At 44.7% G+C, this 22,281-nt stretch overlaps 1 protein-coding gene across 1 annotated transcript; it reads right to left on the bottom strand.

Moving 5' to 3' along the window:
- Nucleotides 1-4,715: 4,715 nt before the first annotated feature.
- On the bottom strand, nucleotides 4,716-10,639 carry LOC106488495 (protein mono-ADP-ribosyltransferase PARP12-like). The gene is made up of 3 exons (XM_067289868.1): nucleotides 10,599-10,639; nucleotides 5,773-5,924; nucleotides 4,716-5,222 (listed from the first exon to the last, which is right to left on the bottom strand). The coding sequence occupies exons 2-3, from the start codon at nucleotides 5,909-5,911 to the stop codon at nucleotides 4,972-4,974; spliced, it is 390 nt and encodes a 129-aa protein (XP_067145969.1). The 5' UTR covers nucleotides 5,912-5,924; nucleotides 10,599-10,639; the 3' UTR covers nucleotides 4,716-4,971.
- Between the last annotated feature and the right edge of the window lie 11,642 nt (nucleotides 10,640-22,281).

Genomic DNA, 22,281 nt, shown 5'->3' with positions numbered 1-22,281 from the left:
TCATGTCAATAGATTTTCTAGCTCTGACATTTTGAATGGGAATTGGTTTTGAAGGTCCTCAACAATCTGGTGGTTGTCTACATTAGAAGTTACACTTTGTGTACCAGCTTGCGAGTAAAGTGTGAAAGTGAGAGCTCTTTTGATTTAGATCTGTGAGGGTCTGTGGACCTAGGAAGATTCTTCCCATGGTCAGAAGTAGGCTGAAAGCATTGGCTTTTGTAGCTTAAACTATCACCAGCAGTATTTGAGGAGACGGGGGTAATTTGAGGTGCTGGGTGTGTGGCCCTGCTGGAAAGGAGGGAGTGCCCACAGCTCAAGGTAGGCACGGACTTCTGCTATTTTGAGGCCAAAGACAGGCAATAAATAGCAATGCAACAAGGGGTGCAACTAGAACCAAGCTTTCTAGTGTGCTGGGAACAGTTTTAAAAACAGAAATAGTGCTTGATACTCAGCTGTGAAGCAGTCTTTCCTTCATTTTCAAGCCAGGACCCCCTATTCTTGAGTGTGTGCTCAAATGCCTGCAGATGGGCAGACTGGCATCATACCCTTGGGACCTGCACTGCTCTGCAGGAAGTAATTCAGCCTCGTAAGGCTGGTGAGCAAGAACACAGGCAAGAAGTTCATCCTGTGAACCACCCATTCGAGGAAAAAGTCTGACTGCATTTCCTGCTGTGAGCGCTTGGTGCCCCTAAGGGGGTATGGTCTGCCTTACTATGGTTTATAGACGAGTACATGAACGGAGCTGCAGCTCTAGCCTTGCCCTCAGACTCAGTTCCTCCTCCAGTTTCTACCTCAGCACCAAACTAAACTCTTGGTTTCCTCCTTCCCTAAAAGCTCCTTTCCATACGACATGACTTGAGTTACCCCCACAGCGAGCTGATTCTTCCCCAGGGAAAAGTTGTCACCCTGTCCTCCATAATGATGTAGTAGCCAGACCTTAACATGCCTCTCAAGGTCATTCCTCAGAAACATATTCATTTACAGACTAAATCTTCCTATTGCACTGAAATAGAATGGTTTTAAGGAAAAATATTACAGCTATTATTTGTTATGTGATTCTGTTAGGAACCTCACTGGGCAAAGGTTTGCACAAGGGAAAAAAATACTCTGGGACAGCCTCAACTTAAGAATTAATACAGAAATGGGAAGGCTTGAACCAAGCAGAGAAAGCAGACACTGACATGATAGAACTGCATGACTGTCAATGGTCCTTCTACAAGCATATTTTGATTCAGTGTCAATTAGCCATCTCTGCCTACTACCAGAACAGCCTACAGTCACTGATATTAAACTGGAGCATTTCCTATGAACTCTATCTAGACCGTCAGGAACCAAAGGCTCTTTCCCATGAGAGTTAGAAATTCCAAGCCGTGAAGATAGCTACATTTATTACACTCATCTCCTTATATATATGGACACAGGGAATGCATTTGTGTGTGAGTAAATAGTAATCAGTTTAAACTACATGGAGCTTTCCAGATGGTTAGACGTTAGCTTATCTACTTGGCAGATACCAAATCCTCTTGCAGTAAATACACTGAAGCCAACTGTGCTGCCTATGACTAGTAGGTACTTTCCACTACTGGTCAAAGTGCATCTGCATCATTTTCTCCTGCATCTCAGTGGAGGGTGGCCACTGTTTATCACACAGCTAAATTGAAATGCAAAGGTAAACTTACAAGAGTGCACTGGGGTACTTTTCCTTTGGGATTTGTCCACCTGTGCAGGAAATGTGTTCTAATGATGTAGCACCCACGATGTGAAAGCCTGATGGAGAACTGAGAAAGATACACAGCAAACAGAGCATTACATTCAGCTCACCAGTACTTGTTAGCAAAGTGAAGTCTGCAAGCATTCAGAAATACAAATGCTCTGAGCAAGACATTTGTGAAATAAAAGTATAGTCATCTCTTTTTTGCCTCACCTTCAAAAAATGTAAAATGAGATGACTAGATTTTGATTTATGAGGTTTAACAACAGAATAGGAAGGAAATAAGCTTTTTGCCTCTCTGTGATTTAGCTAATACTGTTTGCTCTTTTACAAGCCTGTTGACACAGGGTATTTTTGTTAAACTGGGAATCTGAAATGTGGCTTCCACAAAAATTATAGCTGCAGACTCCTGAATATGTATGTGGTCAGTCACAGGAAGTAGTCCAATTGAAATCCTCAAGAGTGCTCTGCATTGTAGAGGAAATATTTGTACTCAGTGACGGCAAGAGTTCATCTCGGATGCACATACACGTGTGATTCCACCCCTGAACTGGAAACTAGTATTTCAGTAAAATAGGGCCCAAGGATTGTTATGCAAAGATGAAATTCATATCCCAGTCATATCAGTGGAATTAATTCAGCCAGGTTTCTGTGTCCAAACAGAAATGAACACATCAGGGGTTGGAATATGAGATTTGATAAACCCTGTGGGAAAAGCAAACATCCCAGCAAATACAACACCTAGTAGGATTGATGGGTTGGAGGAGCAAGAACAGATTTGGTTTGGTATGTTGGTTAATGTAGAAGAGGATTTGAAAAAAAAATCTTTTCATTAACTAGAAATGTTATGTAGTAAATATCACACTCTCCTAATGCATCCTTTACCTCATCCTGGTTTCATCAAAAGCCTGATGCCTATCCAAGACTAACTAGATCCACATACCTCCCTGTAGGTTGATGAAGCTCCAGATCAGCTCGCTCACTCACTCACAAAAAACCCTTGAGTTTATGGTCAAATCACACAACTCCCCACAGAAAGACTAGAAGGTGCAAAAGCATCAAATGCAGCAGCTCATTCCAGGGGTTACTTTACTTACAGCATTTCCTGCAGATGCAAATTGCTAGCTGGGATGACAGAATTAGGAAGTCCTCCCTGTCTGTCCCAGTCAGGGCACACACAGCCGAGACACTTCTGAATCATGTGGAGAAGTGCCAGGTGACTGCATGGCCATTTAAAATAACCCACCACCAGCTTCAGTCTGTAGAGGGGAAAGGGGGAGTGGCCGTGCTGCCGGGCATCCCTCACAAAGCCACACTGTCTCCCAAGTCACTCATCCAAGTGCTGGCTCTGTGGTCCAAGCAGAGCCCCGCTGTGGGTTGTTACTCAGCTCATTGCAGACTTCCTCCCTGCTTATAGCATGGCCTTGTGAGGGTCTAACTTCAGCACCTGGAATATCCCTAGTTTGCTTGACCTAAACCTGAGGAAGCTCTGCTCTGGCACAGGGAGTCACCCCACGGCAAGGACACTGGCACTTGGGTATGGTGTCACCAGCAGGATGGGCAGACTTGATGTAGAAGAGGATAAGCAGTGCTGACAGCGATGCAATCAGCAGATAAAGAAAACCACGTCTCCAGGGTTAATTATGGGGCTCCCCAGATGTTTCCCAGCACTGGTTCCCACATCCCACAGGGAGGGGTTTCCCACTGGCAGGGACTGCACGACTCCTCCTCGCAGTGGTTCCTGGTATCCGGCTGACACTTCCAACATTATGACCCCAGACTCTGCTTCTGGGCAGAGGGCAGCAGACACCATCCCTGAGGAAGGGAGGTCATTCAGAGCAACCACAATGCCCTGCACTCTCAGCCGCTTTACAGGCCCAAGCTGCTGCTGGAGGCTGAAGCACTCCTGGCACCAGAGGAGATGGGGCCGCTCATGGAGAAGATGCCCGAGAGGAAGGACTGGCACCAGGGAAGAGCTCAAGGGAGCTGCTTGCAGCTGGCCCACAGATGTGACCAACCCTGACGCAGGTGCAAAAAGAAGCAAAAGCAGAAGCAAAAACTGAGCAACAGCTCACTGCAACAGCACCGTGACTCTGCTCCCTCTCGGCTCTGGGTTTAACATTCAAATCTGCTGGTGCTGTGACCTACATTGGGGCCAGGCGGACATCAGGTTGCCATATACCTCTGCAGCAACATGTGATATAAATCCACTACTACTACGAATCCAATATGAATTCACTTGGTGTGAACCCATTTTACTATCTGGAACTCTCCTTAAAGTTTTGGGAAGTTAAATAATTCCCTTAAAGCAAGATCCCGGCCTAGTCTGCAGTCAGGAAGGACGCAACGGCTCAGAGTAACAACTTAGCTCTTTTTAGAAGAGCAGGAGATTACTGTTGTTTTGATTTTTGGTATGACTGGCCATCAGTATAGCCTGTGGCATCTACCAGTTCTCTCAGAGACGTGAAGCAGAGTTCCTTTACTAGTTGTGCACTGCATTGCCTACTCCGTCTTTAGCACACAATCAATGATCAAGGCAGACTGAGGAAGACCAATGAATCACTTCTCTGTTATCCAGGATTTTTTTTCTTCTGAACTGGAGTCCTTATGACTCTTACTGCAAGATAACCAAATGGGACCAGCAGAGCAATAAGGGAACATGATGTAACACTCCTTTAGGATACGATCTAAAAACCTTTTCTCGCCACAAAATTCAAAGCAGCCAAACCACAGGACAAAAACAGCTTACAGCCCATTGTCTACTTTTTTTACACTGACAAGAAGCTGATGAGCTTCACTTCATGGAAAAACAGCTCCAAAGAATCACCCCTCAAATATGCTTTTTTATACTCCATTTTCCTCATTTTCTATATTCATTCTCCCAAATATGTCCTAAACAACATCTAGTTATGTACCACACTATAGATGGAAGCAAGTTGTTTTACAAATTAATCATAATGCACACTTAAATCTACATCACACTTGCATCAAAATGATCATCACATTGTCATGGTTAGATTATTTATTACAATTTAACTGCCACCAGTCTATTTAGGAGGAAAACAACTCTCATAAAGAACCCAGCCATTTCATAATTTACATTACTTGTATATTCATTCTTGCAATTGAAACAAAACTGAAGTATAACTGGATGTCAAAAGCAAGGTTCTTACATGCAACAAAAAAAATCTAAGGTTCAAGTGTCATTTTCAGATGAGATATTGCTACCTCTGACATCATCCTCATTGAGATGAACATGTCTACTCCAGAATATAGGCAGGGTAAATCTGATGCTTCTCAAAGATGACAAAGATGGAAGGATCCTTTGGGTCATCCACACAGCTGTCGTAGAGCCTGTTTGGATTCCCAGGTCTGGGTGGAGGGCGAAGGTATTCCGAGTTTCCCTGAACAAAGTCTCCAACAAGAACGTGAGCTACAAACATGCTCTGGGGACCAGTGCTGGATGGGCAGTACTGATGAGAATAACTGGCGTCTCTGGCAAAGTAGCTTCCTAGGGAGCAGAAAAAGGCACAGGTAAGAAAATACATTAAGCGAAGGAGCAAATGGCTGCTGTTGGCACTTTAACAACCAACAAGTCAGCAAGCACCTCCTTCTCGTTCCTACCCCATGAAGCTCTAAACACAGCCTTGCCAGGTGTTGCCACATCGGTTGATTTTAAAGCATCAGCAGATGCTGGACACATTTCACCATCCGCCTCGCAGCCCTATCTGACCAAAAGCTCTGCTTAACAGCAGGTACCTGAGGCAAGGAGGGATGTTTCCAGCCCCATCAGAAGCACAGTTGCTGCTGACACCATCTGCAATGGATGCACAGAGGCAGACGGACAGGGCCGTGGTGTCGGCGCCAGTCAGTCCCCGTGCAGCAATCCACAGCCCTGGCCAGCATTGGCAGACCATGCTGCTGTGGCCCCTGTGCCAGCTCCTCCCGGGCCGGCAGAGGTCCTGCCTCGGCATGCTGCAACCCACCATCCCTCAGGGAGCTTCTTCTGCCTCCCCACCATGGCTGGGGCTGCCCTGAAACACAGGATCTTGCCCTCGCACCTCTTCCATACAGCGTCCCATGAGCCCCGCAGACTCGCCAGTCAAAATTCTGCTCACAGATGGCAGACAAGTGGGATGGGCTTGTGCCATGGAACAGGAGCCGCTTGTCTATCTCTTGCCCTGGGCTTCTCCTTTTCATCTGCTCCTTTTGCCTATGGAAAAAAGGTCTGAGGTTTCAGCACATGCATTTACACCCATGCACAGACACCTCTTGTTTTTCTGGGTCTGCTCCCTTCTCTACCCAAGTTCCAACCAGGTTACAAATCATATGGAGGGCTGAACAAAAAGAGTATGTAGCCATTCGACCTCTCTCACACCAAATGATGAAAAACATGCATACTGCACACAGTGGGGCATTTCCTTGGCCTCCCCTGGTAAATCTCTGTGTGTCTGGCTGAACCAGAGGCAATGGTGTTTCAAATCAGAAGAGGCAAATGAGATGAGATTAGATACTTTCCTCTTGAACTCAACCCTTCCCCTCTCTCACATGTCAGGACAGAGCCTTTCACATGAAATCACACTGCATGGTGGCTTCCTGCAAGCCATCAGAAGGCAGGTATGCCAGACGTTCACATCCAATCTCTGTTTAGTACTGCCTTTGTATGGGTCCCTTAGTAGAGAAAGAGGGTATATAGCAGTTGAAATAAAAACCCTCTTTCTTTTGTGGCATCAGATCTGATCTCAGCTGACTATTTCTTATGCTGAAATATTGAACTAGGACCCTCAGATGACTGGAACTGATGGCATGGCTGAAGAGGTTGCTTGTTCCTTTGATGGCCTTCGAAGAGAGTTTGCTTCTCTTCTTTCCTGGCTCACGTCAGTGCCAGAAGGCCAAGATAACTAATATATATCATATTGTCTTTCCCAGTCATTCTGCTTCCTTCCCTGAACCCATCCTCAGGAAAGTCTCTAAGACCTTCCTCCATTCAAAACTCACAGAACCGAGAGAATTTTGAGCTGGAGCTAACAGGAATCCCTGTACCATCAAAAATGCAAAAATTTCCAGTGAGTTTCAGATATTTCCAAAAGAAACTTTGAAAGTATGGCAAGAGAGATTTCAGAAATACAAAATCGTCTTGATGAGGGAGAAAAGAATCAAAACAAGAAAACTGAATTTCTAATATGTAGCAAACTGGTGCTACTCACAGCTTTTACAGGGATAAGGCAACAGATCACAAGCCAAAGAGCAATCTCTTTCCCTCTGTAGCCTTCAGCACTAATACCCAATAGGGTTAGCACCTTAAGTTTTGGTCTCGGACCTTAATTCTACTGATAAACATAAGGCATTGACCATTAAGCAGGCCACATTTTCTGCAATTTCAGTCTATAGTCTCAGAGAATAGCTCAAGTAGTCTCTTGTTTAGATGTATCCAAAAGTTTTCAGCTACTCTCTCTATTGAAGGGGCAAAATTCATCTAACTGATTTTATCCATCCCCTTACTGGCCAATCAAACCTGTCCATTACTTCCGCACGCTCTGTTCAGTCCTGACAATGTTTTACATAAGGAAATTCTACACCTACAAGGCAAAGAGCTCTCCACCAGGGTTTTGACTAAATTTTTTTGCTGAGTTGATGGAAAATGCTAATTCCAACCGGAGCCACTTTTTGCAGGAATATTCCAGTTTTGGTGCTATCTTCCTTGGAAAATTTCAGATCCAGAATGGCATCTTTGGTTACTGTACTCAAACCCAGGTGACCCTATCCCAAACTCCATTAGTGCAATGACAAAGACAGGCACCCAGAACAGGGACACTTAGGTTCAGTTTAAGCCTAGGATTAAATGTTGGGCTCCATGTCCTGGGGAAACAGTCCACCCATTCCCCTGACTGTGGTTAATCAACCTCTCAAATTTCATGAGAAAATAAAACTCTGGCCTTCTCCATTTTGAACGAGAACATTTTTGCAGTTCTGAGAAGCCAAACAGTAAAGAAAACATTTGACCATGTTGTTCTACCAACAGGGAGGAAACTCCAGAAACTGTTATGTATAGTTTGAACTTACAATGCTTTGGGTTGATGTTTTTTCCTAATATTTTTTAAAAATGGCTTCTGCAATGCCAGATTTACAAAACAGGATCTGTATGAACCCCAAATATAAAATCCAGAGTTATAAAAGCCATCTTCATAATAAAAATTTTTATGTTACTGGGTTTTTCTCATCAAAACATAAATATTATGCAAATCACAGGTCTAATTTCACAGGACTCCAAACATTTTTGTCATTCTCCCCTCCCATTTTTGGTTTTATTTTTTTGTCTTAAATCAGAGAATCAGAGCGATACACTCATGAGACCCATGACGATTTAGATATGGTGCTGACTGGAGAGGGAGGCGGTTTTCCTATTGCCAAGCAGGGAACCACCCACACGCCCTGAGCAAGAGATGGGGCCCAGCAATTATCAGAACTGCTCTGCTGCCACCAGAGGAATGAAATAAAGCGGATACAAACAACTGGAAATGCTGCCAAAGCATTGAGTTCTGAATTCTCCGGAGCCTGTGGATGCTGTAATCTTTCATTGTATGATGAAATAAGTTCTTGATTTCTCTGTATTTGCTGGCAGTGCAGCTGACTTCTACTAACTGCAAATATTAACACAACAGAGATCAACGTGTTAAAGAGCTTTCAGTCACACCTTCCCAGTCCTTCCCACCCACTGAGGAGGGAAAAACCTTGTGACTGCAATCACAGTTGATGATTTTTCGGAGCCTTCTCTCACTTTTTCACCATCTTTTCCTCACTCTCACTCCTATCCCGGTGTGCTCTGAACTCCTACTCTGAGGAGTTGTTTTATAATACAAAGGAGCTATTGCTTTCTGTGGAACATGTTTATTCTGCACGCAGAGATATCCTTGTCCAAAATAAGCTAAAAGAAAGCTATACAAAGACACTCTGGGTTCAGAATAAGTGTCCAGCTGGAGAAGAGAAAGTGAAATAGTTCTTCCACATCAAGCCACACCTATCTTTCTTGTGCACTAGCTCCCTTTTATAGGCAAGCCCTAAAGTTACTGTAGTGAGTCATCAATGAGCTTTGTAATGACACCATCTGATGTTTCAAAAATACACAAGATCTAAATCTCATAATAACAATATTAAATGAGTTGATGATCGCCCTAAAGCACTTGCTTTGATTTGAAATTCTAGCACATGACTGAGTTTTAAAGGAGAAACAGTGCTGTGAATAGACCACTGCCAAGGAGAACTGAGACTCAACCTCCAGATCATCAGCAGTCATCTAGGTCAAATCAAAAGCGCAATGGATAAATCAATATTTCTGTGCAATGGCCATTTAGATGTACAGCCCCTACAGTGTGAGCAGACCATCTTAGTGAAACCTGTGTCCCTTGGGAGCTATGGCACATCTATCCTTGTCCCTCTTGCAGCTGTACATATTGAAGTGACATATTTGCAAACTGAGAACTAACAGAACCAATCCCTGGACTTTGGTGTGTATTTTACACTTGCTTGACACAAGAGCTAGTGCAGAATATAACTTTTCCCAGAGGAGTGAACAGATGTGAACAGATATATACCTCATAACCTATTTCAGGTAGTGCTGAATGGTTCCAGTCTGAAGGAAATAGATGATATGTGTGAACAGCATCTGACTCTCTGTTTAAAACAAGTTTAAACAAGATTAGAAAACTCAAGGGATTTCCATGAGGCAGTCTCCTGGTCATGAGATATAAACTACAGCTCAGGGATTGCCTCAGAAAATCTTAGCTCTTTGTATTCTGTATAAGCTTTCCTCCCATGCTAACACAAGCCACCAGTAGAGAGCTTCCACGTACATTATAGTGATGCTCTGCAGTAAGATGCATCACACAATGCTTTCAGCAAAGCAAAGCATTACCTTTTCCTTCCATTCTTGGATGCACACTTATAAATGTGCCCAATAATATCCAGTCTTAGTCCTGCCTGAAGAAAGTACAAATAGCCCTTCAAACAGCATCACCCCTCCTTACCACTGCCAGGCCATACTAGCTTCTTCTAGCCATGAGGTACAGAAAAATGCTGTGGCACAAACAGTTCACACAATACCTGCTGAGACCATAGGAAATCAGTACATCTCTCCTTTTCATGATTCTGCTTAGATGCCTAGGGCAGGACCATGAAATTCAACCCCCTGGGAGAGGAATCAGAGAAGGAAAAGGCGACTAAAAGTGTCAAATTATCAACATCTGCCTTCCACCCCAACCAGTACATTCACTTTCTTCCAATCTCTCTTATTTCCCCTGACTGCTAGAAGGCTTTACCCACTCCCTATTCCAACAATGTTGCACATCTTCCCAAGCCAAGGTCCCCACTCCTCCAGTTCCACTCTTCCTCCCACTACAGATTACTGCATCCTCAAATCAGGATGCCAGCCTTATTCCTTGAGCTTCCCCAGTTCAGTAACAGGCTGTGTGGCAGACCAAAGGGTATTCTTCCACAGGCTATATGGCTATACATGCCTGGTTTGGACCGCATGTTTCACACAGTGATCAGGACCAGCCTTGACAGAGGAAAGTACAAAAAAAACAAACACTGGAAATGCCATTATGCTAAGATTTTTCTATTTCTGAGAGATTTAGTTGAATACCCTCAGTCATCTAACTTCATATCAGCAGAAAGTGAAGAATGGCTCTGGTAGTGTCCAGGCCACTGAGATTTTTCCTCAGTGCGTTCCCCCTGCCTGTTACAGTGAGAACCTACCAATACTGTCAAACCCAACCTGCCTGCATGAAGCTACAATCAGCAGATAAATGAATCATACTGAAGCAGGAGAGGACTCAGCAAACAGCTAGTCTTCTACAGACAGGGAGATAATGAACATAACATCCAATACCTTTTCTTGTTCTGTTTGCTACTGCCACCCGTTGCAGCACTTGGACTCCTGCAGATTTTTATTATGGTCTGAGTATTCAGATTTCTCTGGACCATTTCTTGAAATAGAACACAAAGGCACCAAGAATTAGAGAGAAGACCTTTGCCATCTGGGCATGCTGCCCAGGAGAGCAGAAGTCGTTGTGCAACACAGTGAAACAATGCCCTTCCCAGAGCCTTTCTGCCTCACATTCCCAATGTGTCACAGCAGAATTAGCTTAGCTCGTGCTGTTCCTGCAGGGAGCCCCTCCTTTACTCCAGGCCATTTCTGCTTCAGGCATTTTACTGTCAGTATGAAGGGATCTGTGCAAGGGTTTCATGTTCTAATGGTGACTGAAGAGTTGATTATCACCATCACCTGATTTCAACTTTTCTTCCCTTCACATAGATTCTCTCTTCAAAAACACTAAGATTTGGTAGGCTGCTAATCTATCTTCCAACCAGCACTAGGTCATCTTGTCATGCTAAAAGAAGGACCCTTCTTCCTCTTCTCTGATCTCATGGTGATAGCACAGGGCAAACACTGACAGGCACTTAAAGTTTTGGGCAGGTTTGTGGACATCTTTTTGACCATGTCTCGCTCAGAGTAGTTAAAGCATGGCAATAGCCATTGAACTTCTCATTTCATTTATAGTATTGTGATCTGCCTCACAAAAAAGGCCTCTCTAAAGCACCCAGTCCTTTCTCTGGGTATCTAGAGTCTGCTTTACTCATGCTACGTCTTTTCTGTTTTCCAACAGTGTGATATAGTGCCTCACATTGACCTCCCAGTCTCAGGCTCTCTCATTATTTTGTTGTTTGCTAAAGATGCTCATGGAAATTCCTGCTGCTCTCCACAAACCTAGCAACTTGTGTTACACACTTCAGACGAGGTCCTTGTAGCTCAGAGACGGCTTATGTCTCAGAAGCTCGGGAAGCCCAGATCTTGCTGCATACAGACACACTAAGAGTTTGGAAGCCTCTCCTGTGAATACTGGATTCACCAGCCCCCACACAGTGATGTGCCTGGTTTGTGTCAGATTACTCAGACTTAGCTTTATCACTAGGGAAGACGTAAGGAGAAAAGCCCCCATATGCTTACTTATAAGAACACAGTAAAGGAAATAAGGTATGAGAAGACTAAACTACAGAATGAGCTACTGAGATTGTGCTCAGTCACCTTCGGAGCCCTTTAATTAACTGGCCTGCTTACAGCTCACTTGCCCTGCAGAGATCTTTCTTGGACAAGCTTCTCTCTTTTTCCAGTTGCTGAGGAAGGCCATCAAAGTAGCTGTGCTCTTTCTCCAGCCCCAGACATAAGAAGGGAGACATCCTACCTAATTCTTGCTCCCTCAGACTAGGCTTGAAGATATTATATGGCAATGTACACCCTCTTCTTTAGGCATAAGACATGCACACATTTTAATACCAGACTGCTTTCCACCGCTTACAGCCTCCTTAATATATGATATATCATGAGCAACAGTCATTGTACACAATCTCTTTTTAAGCTTTGTGCAGAATTTACGCCATAGAAACTCAAATACAGTTCACAATTACTCTACACTTTGGTGTCTCTTCTATTTCTTCTTCCCTGTTCCTCTCCCCAAAGCAATGGCTGCAGTACTTTTTTTCTACTTGAAAAAGACCTAGCTATATGGCATATTCACACACAAGGAAAAGCAGAGTCACCAGCTTGTCATACCCACTGTGCATCATGGTAAACTGCATTCATACAGAAAGTCAGATTACAATGCATGCAACAACCACCTATGCTGTATATGTACAAGAGGGCCAATATATCCGAGATGAATTAGTCTCACTATCATTTCCTTCCACATACATGCATTTCAGACCTTGATTTCCCAGTTATAAATATGTAAAAAGGTTCCCATATTTACAACCTTAGCACAGTATGGTGTCACATTAAGAAGACAGAGATATTACTCTAAAATCCAAGTCTCCCTGTTTAGACCAGAACCACCCCCAGTCTCAATTAGTCTGCAAAAACTGCTTGCATTTTCTCCTGCAATGCTGCTTACATTTAATCCATTTTACATTTCAGTTCTTTTGCCTTCCCCTTCTTACTGTCCTAAGAGATGCTGTTTGTATCCCATGAAATGTTCCCTCACTGCTCTTGTATCCATGCATAAAAGCATCTTTGATGGCATTCTGGGAAAGAAGCGTTACAGTTAGCCTCCCTGTAAGTATGTCAAGAGTTAAGCACACGGATTTTTTACCTTTGAAATCTAACTCATATTTCTGTGAATCAGCTTCAAATTCACAAGCGCCTTCCTGATGAGTTTGAAATAACAGCTCTACCTGTGCAGAAGGTATGGGGGCAGCACACTGGTCTGGGTGCTATAAAGGAGAGGGATATCTGTTAGAAATGGGCAGTGGGCTACGGTGGTGTTGCACACACATAGCAGAGTTGGATTTAGCATCTATACAAGTCATGGGGAAAAGCCAGTGATTTAAACTATTCCTGATCACAGACTCATCTCTACTCCGCACCCAGTTCTCTCTGCTGTCTTTATGAGTCCCTCCACCAGCAAAGACTGGAGGGAGTCTCTCCGGTCCATGTCTCCTCTCTGTCTCCCAGTCTGATTTCCTGTGCACGTCACCTCCCTTCACCAGCCTCGGGCAGCCGCCATCCACCTCACTCACTGGAGCTCCTTTGCCCACCTCTTACTGCCCAGGGGTAAATGAGTAGAGGCTCCCTGGTAGGGGGAGGTACAATTCAAGGCTCCTGGGTTATTTCCAACAAAGTTTATAAATGGTGCTGTTTCCCAGGGCCCCAAGGGGGAAAAGCAGGTGTTTTTCAGGCCTTATTTTCAGCAAAAGTATGCAGAAAGAAGACCTTTTTCCACACACACAGAATTTTCAAATTGAAATATTTTCAACAAATCCCTCAGCCACTTGTAAAGGCAGCCTGTTTTCAGAACTGTGTTTCCTGGAAGCATTAATGAAAATCAGCAAAAATTACAGAAATGTGTGAGATCATCAAGAAACCACTGGGATGATATCTGAGTGACATTTATTAAATAATACTAGCAAGTGACAAGTTCAAAACAAGTAGAAGGAGACTCTCCTTCAAGCAACATTCAGTTCAGCTGTGGAAATCAGTGTCGAAAGATGTTGTGGATGCTAAAATTTTATACAAGTTCAAAAACTGACGGAATAATTACTGAAAGAAAAATGCATCCAGGGCTATTATATATAGAGATACCATCTGTGATGCAGGAGATCCACAAGTCAAAAATTGTTGTAGGAAGGGAGCACCTTCTGGGAAAATATCGCTATTGACTTGTGTCATCCAGTTAAGGAGATGGGCTCCGGGACTAGACATACCTTTGTTCTGACACGGTTTGGCCATTACACTTTGGGGAAGGGGAAAGTAGAAAGGCAGTGACCAGCATAACATGTTGGGAATAAGAGGGAGATCTCACCTGGTTCCCAAATTCAACCCAATGATTGTGCTCCTGCAGCCAGTACCAGCAGCAGCTTCCCATTCAGGCCATGGAGCAGGCATCAGTGATTAACAGATTGTACAGAAAGGTGAGAAAGATAACCATGTACAACAAAAAAAAAGGCAGATCAGTTTCTGGCAGTCCCAGAAAAACTCAATAACTCTGCAACGAATATGTCAATTAATGCGACCAATAACTCTGCAGCCCTTCAGCATGCTCCACGGCACTCAAACCCATGCTCTCTGCCTTTTTCACCCTCCTCCAGCTCTTTGTGCTGGGGGTAGCAACCTGTGCTTAGTGCCCAGCAGCTGTGACTTCTTGGGGGAGGAAGATCTAACCTGGCTGCATTGAAGGCACCCATGAAGAACAGGCCCAAACAGATACTATGGGCTACTTATGTTGAAGGCTTGTCTTGTGCAATACCTCCTTCCTTCAGCTCTCCGCAAGTCCCGCACCTCATCACAACCACCTTCAGCTCTTCCATCCTCCAACTGCTTGTCTCCTTCTGACCCCAAACCTGCAACCTTGCTGGTGATCCTATCCCTATTATCCCCCAGAGTGGCACTCCTCCACCCTGTCACTCTTCTCCTGAGAGATCGTCCTGGTGCCAGCCTGGCTCTTTATGCTAACAAACATCCCAAGGGGCCAAGGCGCCAGCTGAGACCTGCTCCCCTCCCTGCTGGCTGCCCCACCAGCACAGGCCACCTGGCAGGGCACACAGGTTTTAGCCCCTGCGCAAATTCAGCACAGCCCACGTCTCAGGCAGTCACCAAGCCGTGGGAGCGCAGCCATGTTGCTTTGCCCAGCAGAGTCCCAAACATGCAGGCAAACCCCTAAATGCAGCTCTTCCACAGACACCTAAGTGGTAAAGTGCCCCAGGCGCAAAAGGTGCCCAAGAGCTCCACTGAACTGCACCCCTCTGCCTGCTCCTCACTATTCCTCTTCCACAGCAGCCCAGATAACACAACTATACCTTCCTTATCTGAAGAAAATAGGCCTGGTGGGGGACTGGCAGCCAGGTCGGACCTGGCTCTCCCTCTCTCTGACCAGTTGGAGCAGCAGGAGGCCCAATATCGGTGCCATGAGGACAGCCTGGTGACAGTCATGGCTCTGGTGAGCATCCCCTGTCTTCACCTGCTCACCCCGACCCACCGTGTAACACCAGGAGCTCCTTCCCTGCCAGAACCATGCCACGTGGCTTGAGGGGCACGGCCCCACTTCCCTCCCCGAAAGGAGCTTTGCTCTGTCTAGCCTGCAGCCACTGCCATAGGCTCCCTCCTACCAAAAACTGAACAGGCACCGCCATCTAGGGATATGGTCGCAGAAGGCTGCCAAACAGTGAATGCAGCACTCTGTACCTTTCCTTCTGCTGGATCTCGTCTCCACCAGAGGCATCGTTTGGCCACCAGCAGATTCGTCTTGTCGTCTGTGTGAGCAGATTTCTCCGGACCATGTCTAGAAAGAAAACATGAATGCATCCATAATTAGAAGAATGGATTTTGGCATCTGAGTATATCATTTATGAGAAAAGAAGTGGTCTTCCAATGTGCCTTAAGAACTTCCTCCACATCACAGAGCGGAAAGCATGAAAATCTGGGTAACTTTCTTTTGGCGTACTGCTAATCTTTCTTCCGCCCTTTATTCTGTGTCATTTCTTTTTCACTGTCAATAGTAATGACTCCGCACAAGTATTTGGAGGACCTGTCTGACAGCTGAAGAACATGTTGTCATCATCATCTGGCTTTGCCTGATTTCAATTCTTTCTAACATGGTGCATTTTTTTTCTTTTTTTTTTCTTCCTCAAGTTATCCTGACAAAAAGATCTAGATCTGTGAGACGGCTGTATACATTCTTTCTACCGACACAGGCTTGTTATTTGGTATCTCTGCTCTTGTTCCTGTAGTAATATTACAAAGTAAGAATAGGATCATTGCAATCCCTCCCTTTTAAACAGATTTTGGCACAAAGTGTTACCTGTAGAGGTCCCTGGGATGTGGGGGATGTGACTCCCTCTTTTCATTTGTGCCTCAGACAAAGTAGTTCAGGCACAGAAATTTCTGCTCAACTTTTTATTTTGGTTAATTAGTCTCATTGCACGGTACATCAGATACATGCAGATCACAGCAAACTTACTCTCACCCAGTGCCCAGCACTGTGCTAGCAGTGTTTTACACAGGATTTCCTGGCCAGACAGATGAGAAGCCAGGCTTAGTGTGGGTCATGCATCACATTGCACCATGTGGTCATGGTCAGGAGCCTCTAAAACCTGTCCTCAGCTCCCACCCCTTCCTCCTCCCTCCACTTAGACTGGAGCTATACTCTTCCTTGCACCACCATCTGTGCACGTCCTTGAGTCTGCTCCATTCTGGGACCCCATCCTTTCCCTCTTCCCCTCCATGCTGCCACAGCAGTGACCACCTACGATCCACAAAACTCTTCCCAGCACTCTCTTACCCACACCTGCAAGCCTTCTCCAAGGAGAAGCTGCACTACAGCACCAGTCACATCACAACTGCATTAGACATTGAGCAAACAGATACTTCACCTTTGAAGTTTATCTATCTCATGCTGCTGATAACCTGTTTGAAACCGGAGAGTGCCTTTCTGGTCAGCCTGAAATGCCTTCTCCACCCGAGCAGAGGTTACAGTGGCAGCACAGTGGTTTGGAGACTAGGAAAGTGAAGGAAAATATTCATCAGATGCAAGTTTTGGCTTAAAGGGCCTGGAGAGCAGCATTTCATTTGCTAACCAGGGGATAGGCAGGGATAACTGCCTACAACTTGGATTTTCCAGTGCAGAGGCTCCCTCCCAGTGTTGCCCCACACCTCCTCCAGAATCTTATTTTCTGGACTCTGCCACCGCTTGTTCCCAGGCACTGCTCCTCATCACAGCAGACTTGAACCAGGCCTGGCAGGGCGGGTGTATCCCTAGAGTCCTTGTCCACCTCTGCAGGCTGTGATACATGCCACCTCCTCCTCAGCCTTACACACAGCATTTGAGAACATCGCCAGGGCTTCTTAAAGGGTGGTATGTTGTTATTGTTCCTTGTCAGTGCATGGGACAGTTTTCTGGCATTCTCTTCTTCAGTGAGTTATTAGGATTTCCAAGAGAAAAGAGCACTTTCCTCACAGATGCACACACAGCATAAAAATTGTTTAGACAAAAGCAATTTTGAAAGGTTCTGGTTTGGCCAAGAAAATAAATAGTGTTTAGACCTAGACCTCACAGGCTCCTGAGGGATGTGAGTATTTTTATGAGAGGCAGCTGAATATGTCAAAATGCACATGTGCCATGTGGAAATATTGAGAGAATATCCAAGACACAGGTGAAAGGCACTGCTCACAGGGAAAAAAACAAACAAATAGTAGCCCCTGCTAGGTGGCTGGCACATGGCATTGGATACAAAAGGAAGAGATGCTTACCTCTTCTCCATATTCATTCCACTGATTAGATTCATCCAAACAATACCAGCATTTTTCCATACTGACCACAGGGCGAGCATCAGCGTATGATGCACAGAGAAGAAAGATAAGCACATGGAATGAAAAAGTAAATCAATGTCTGGTCAGACTCTGCCTTTTCACTCCTTCCATCCTCTATTTCCACCTACACGTCCTCTTCTTCCCAGTGCTCCTATTGCAATGCCTTCCCATTTCCTATCCAAGATGATCATGTTTTGGAAGATATCTCCAATCTGCTACTCCTCACCCCAAAGGTCCAGAAAGTGGAGCTGTTCTTTGTGGCACTGATGATGAAGAAGGGAAGGGATGGCAGACAGCGCAAAGTGCATGGCTGGTCATCTGAGTCACACCATCTCATGACAGGCAGAGTGGCTCAGGTCCGGCACAACACACAAGCCAGCCACCTCGTGAACCACCCATCCACCAGAGCACAACTCACCAGGGGCAGGCACAGCCAATTGCCTGGGGACTGCGGTGGCCGATGTTCTCTCCCAGAGGACCAGCAGGCAGGCTAGACCCAGCTCTCCCTCTCTCAGACCTGTCAGAGCAGGAGCTCCCAAAAGGAGCTTCGCTCTGCCCAGCTTGCAGCCACTGCCACAGCCTCCCTCTCCCCCAAGCAGATCCTGAAAACTGAACAGGCACTGCCATCTAGAGACATGGTAGCAAAAGGCTGCCAACGAGCAAATGCAGCACTCGGTACCTTTCCTTCTGCTGGCTCCTGTCTCCACTGGAGGTATCATTTGGCCACCAGCAGATTTGTCTTGTCATCTGGGTGCGCAGGTTTCTCTGGACCATGTCTTGAAAGAAAACATGAATGCATCCAGACTTGGAGTAGTTATTCAAGAAATGTGTAATTCGGCAGTGGAACCCATTGTCACAACATGATGCAGGTGCTTTAAGCTTACACAAGTCAAGAACGACCGGAAAAATCCACAGAAGGAAAGAAATCCAGCCAGGGCCATCAACTACAGAGACATTATCCCAGGCTTAGGAAGACCTCAAGCTGCAAGTCCCTGGACGCCAGAGAAGTACCACTACCTGCTTGCCCTCTCCCCTTTCCTGGGAATCCAGCATCCACCACTGCTGGAGACAGGGTGCCAGGCTAGCACATATTGGCCTGACCCTGTTTAGCCGCTCCTGCATAGCAAGGCACACTATCCATAAGAAAAATTGCTGTCCAACACAGCTTTGCAATGCCTTAACTGTGGCCTTCTATGGCTTGCTGTCTGTGAGTGACATTAAATCCAGACTGGCAGCACGAGCAGGGCAGACACGTATCCTCTTTGTAGCCTGTGAAGGTTTCTCTTTCAATCCTGTCACACAGCAACTTTGGGGCTATCATGGTCCCACTGCTCAAAAGGGATGCGCTCACTTCAAATGTTACCTATGCATGATTTAGCTCTTTTCCTTCTTTTGTCTGAACAGCACCCGTGCTTTTTGCTTGCAAAAATCAGTCACCTGAATAATGTCCTTCTCAGGAAATAAGCTCACAGCTGAATGGCAGCCTACTCACAGGCTTTCTCTCACGCAGCTCTCCTCCTGCAGCAGCCTCAGCAAATCCAAATCTCTTTCTGATTTTGCTTTTCCTCTTCCACAACTCTTCCCTTGCACATGGTGGCACATGCACCATGTCCTGGATATTAATCTCAAACTATCATCCTAATACTTTTCCTTTTCTGTTGTTGAATACTGTGACTTTATTTTTTTATTCTTTTAACTGTACAACTCTCTAATAGCTCCAGCAATTTGAATCAAAAAATTAAACAAAAGAATGAGAAATTATTATATATTTCTCCATTTCATGCTCTTTCAGACACAAGCAGCATCTCCTCTACTTCTGCAATTTATGTATGAGTAATTTTCTAGCAAGCTCTTTCAAACATCAGTGTTTCCTCTGGCTAAGACAGCCACTTCTGCTGGTGATGAGGATATGTAAGGCATTTTCAGGAGTGAAGCTACACTACAGAGTCAGCAATACCTCGTATGTGTTAAATTATAAACAAACAAGTATTTTACCTTTGAAGTTTATCTCGTATTGCTGTGAATGAACTCGAAATCTCAGAGTGCCTTCCTGATCTGCCTGAAATGCCTTCTCCACCTGGGCAGATGTTATGGTGGCCACAGAGTAGTTTGGGTGCTACAAAAATGATGAAAGTGACAATAACTGTTATAGGTAGTTGGCTCTGAATGCTCTTAACAGACTCAGGTTCATCATTACATCAAAACGTAGGTATTTATTAGTCAAAACAGTGCTGCACCGTACTTTAGAGGAGCAGCTTTTTGGATCCAACTTCTTTGGCTTTCCAGTGAGTTACCAACATTCCCTGCCCTAGCCCTGAAACACATACATATATATAAATACACATACACACACACATGCACACACACAAAAACAGTCTTGAAAATGATGTTAGTCATTCCTAGAACATATAACAATGCCTAGAGCTAGTATTCAGAAGCTCCCCTGAAAGTATGAGGGAAACAGCAAGGGTTGGTCAGTGCTATAGGAATACAAATAGGCATCAGAAAGCCTGTGTGTCATGTAACAAGCAGTCCTTTGGGAAAAAAAAATCCAAAAAGAAAAAGTTCTCCACTAGTGGCTGGGACAAAGAGTTAGGTGTCAAAGGTGTTATGGAGTTTACCTGTTTCCCATATTCAATCCATTGTATGGAATCATCCAACCAACACCAGTGAGGTTCCATGCTGCCAAATTTGTGAGCATCAGGAATGATCAGAAGTGTAGAACTAGCTAAGAAAGAAAGAAAGAAAGAAAGAGAAAGAAAAGAAAATCAGCTTCTGGCAGGTTGCTTAACAGTAGCCTTGAGAGGAAAATCCAAACTCAGCAGGAATTCCTGAGCTGTTGTCCTCATCATTTTACAGCCCAGAAAATCGGCTGATTTCCAAATACTCTCAGATGCTATCCTAAAAGTTTTTTTTTTCTTTTTTTGCCTGTGCTTGAATGCAGATGTGCTGTTTTCAGTGCTCTGAGTGTGTCAGCCCACGGTATTCCCACTGAGCAGACACCTGATACTGGGCAGGCAGCAATAGTATTATTTGGTTCTTATCCAGAGTATTTCATTGTAGATATCAATACTTCTGTTTTAACTTGTGTTACTCAACAAAACCTAAGAAAATGTGGAATGGATCACCCACCTGCAAAGTCCATGTACCTTATGCTGCCCACTGAAGTGAGCTGTTTCCCATGATGAGCTTATACGCCTGTCATGAATTCACACTCAGAGTAATTAGAGAATTGCATTATTTTTGTATCTCCATTTAGATAGAGAGGAGCCTTGTAGATGGTCCTCCCAGTCCTTGTGTTATGAAGTTTTTGCTTTACTAACAAGTCTTCTTAGTTATGGTCCAGATTCAGAAAACTCCCTAGACACCCTGTGTTAACAGGAAATGCTAGAAAGAAAGTGAGAGAGAGAGGGGGGGGGGGGGAGAGAAAGCAAAATCTAAAGGCAGATCTGAGAAGGAAGAGAAAAGCATCTGAGTGGGAAACATCATGGAGTTACTCAGCCTATGCAGAAACAGCAGGATTTGGAGGATGCGCTGATAGAAAAAAGTAATTTTTAATATTGCTGTCACAAAGTTTGGGTTTGGTTAGCAGCCTACAGTTTGGTGCAGCAAAACGAATTACATCCTCAGACTACACTAATGAAATGTGAAGAGAATTGTGTTTGTAATGAACTCTTACAGATACATTTTCTGCAGCCCCTAGCTGAGGGCCCGCACGTCCCCTATCATTGCCACAACTACACATGGATTCTGGGATTGCTATTCCCTTGATCCAGAAATAGCATTGTTAAGTAATGCAACTGTCAGACACATCATGCCAAAAACAATATCTATATTTTCTACACCTGCCACCCATATAGCAGGAGTGTGACATTATGGGGCTAAGTCTGATTTTTAGGAGTCTCAATGTTTTGGAAAACAACATGCTATTCAGCAAATTCCATCAAATATTAGGTTTCTACAGTCTAATCATCCTGTAATGAATTCTGTTAAAATTTGTAAAAGGATTCTGAAAAAGGCTGAAAAGTCAAATTTGGCACCACTGAATTAAAAGAAAGCCTGAAAACTTGCTGAGTTGTTACTTAATAGAAAGCTCAGAACAGCTGAATGAATATGTAACCAGCGATGTTAAAAACAGTAACACTGGGAAGGCCTAAGATCGCCACAAGAAAATCAATTAGAAATACATTATGATGAAAAGATCACTTGAGCTAACATCTTTTCAGGCATAGAAAAATGCAGTACATCTAAGCATGAATAAGAAATACATTATTTATATGGGTGCAAAATGCAATCAATTCTTACAAAGTTGCTGCTGTTCCCTGTGAGGCAATTACTAAAGAAATTCATGTAGAAGCTGGGCAATATCCTCGAGTAGCCTCTCCGGAAGATCACAGAAAGAGGATGAGAAAGGGTCCCGCTGTGGTGGCAGGGGCCACGGCCCCAGTGCCTTCCCAAGAGGTGCCCACCACCCATGTCCCTCCTGAGCTCACCCGAGGTCAGCTCACCCCATCCCACTCCCAGCTGCATCCAACTGGTTTCCCACATGGATCAGAGAAAATAAAAATAACCTTTCTTTGCAGGGCTCTTTCTAACCTCGCTGTGCTCCCTGCGTGGGGTTTAGCAGGGAGGCCCCCAGGGCAATGACCTGGTTCCTCCTCAGCAGCCGCAGAGGCCCTCCCTGCCTCCCTGAGGAGCAGCGCGGCACCTTTGG

The sequence above is a fragment of the Apteryx mantelli genome, chromosome 1 (assembly GCF_036417845.1).
Source record: "Apteryx mantelli isolate bAptMan1 chromosome 1, bAptMan1.hap1, whole genome shotgun sequence".
NCBI classification, from domain to species: domain Eukaryota; kingdom Metazoa; phylum Chordata; class Aves; order Apterygiformes; family Apterygidae; genus Apteryx; species Apteryx mantelli.
Note: the sequence above shows the minus strand (reverse complement) of the source record. Positions and strands in the feature narration are given on the sequence as shown.

Bases quoted from the DNA above. Each gene is read 5' to 3' on its own strand.
- LOC106488495 (XM_067289868.1), bottom strand. From the start codon at position 5,911: ATGAAAAGGAGAAGCCCAGGGCAAGAGATAGACAAGCGGCTCCTGTTC. The intron at 5,223-5,772 runs GTGCGAGGGCAA...TCTGCTCCCTAG, and splicing joins TGGGACGCTGTATGGAAGAG to GAAGCTACTTTGCCAGAGAC.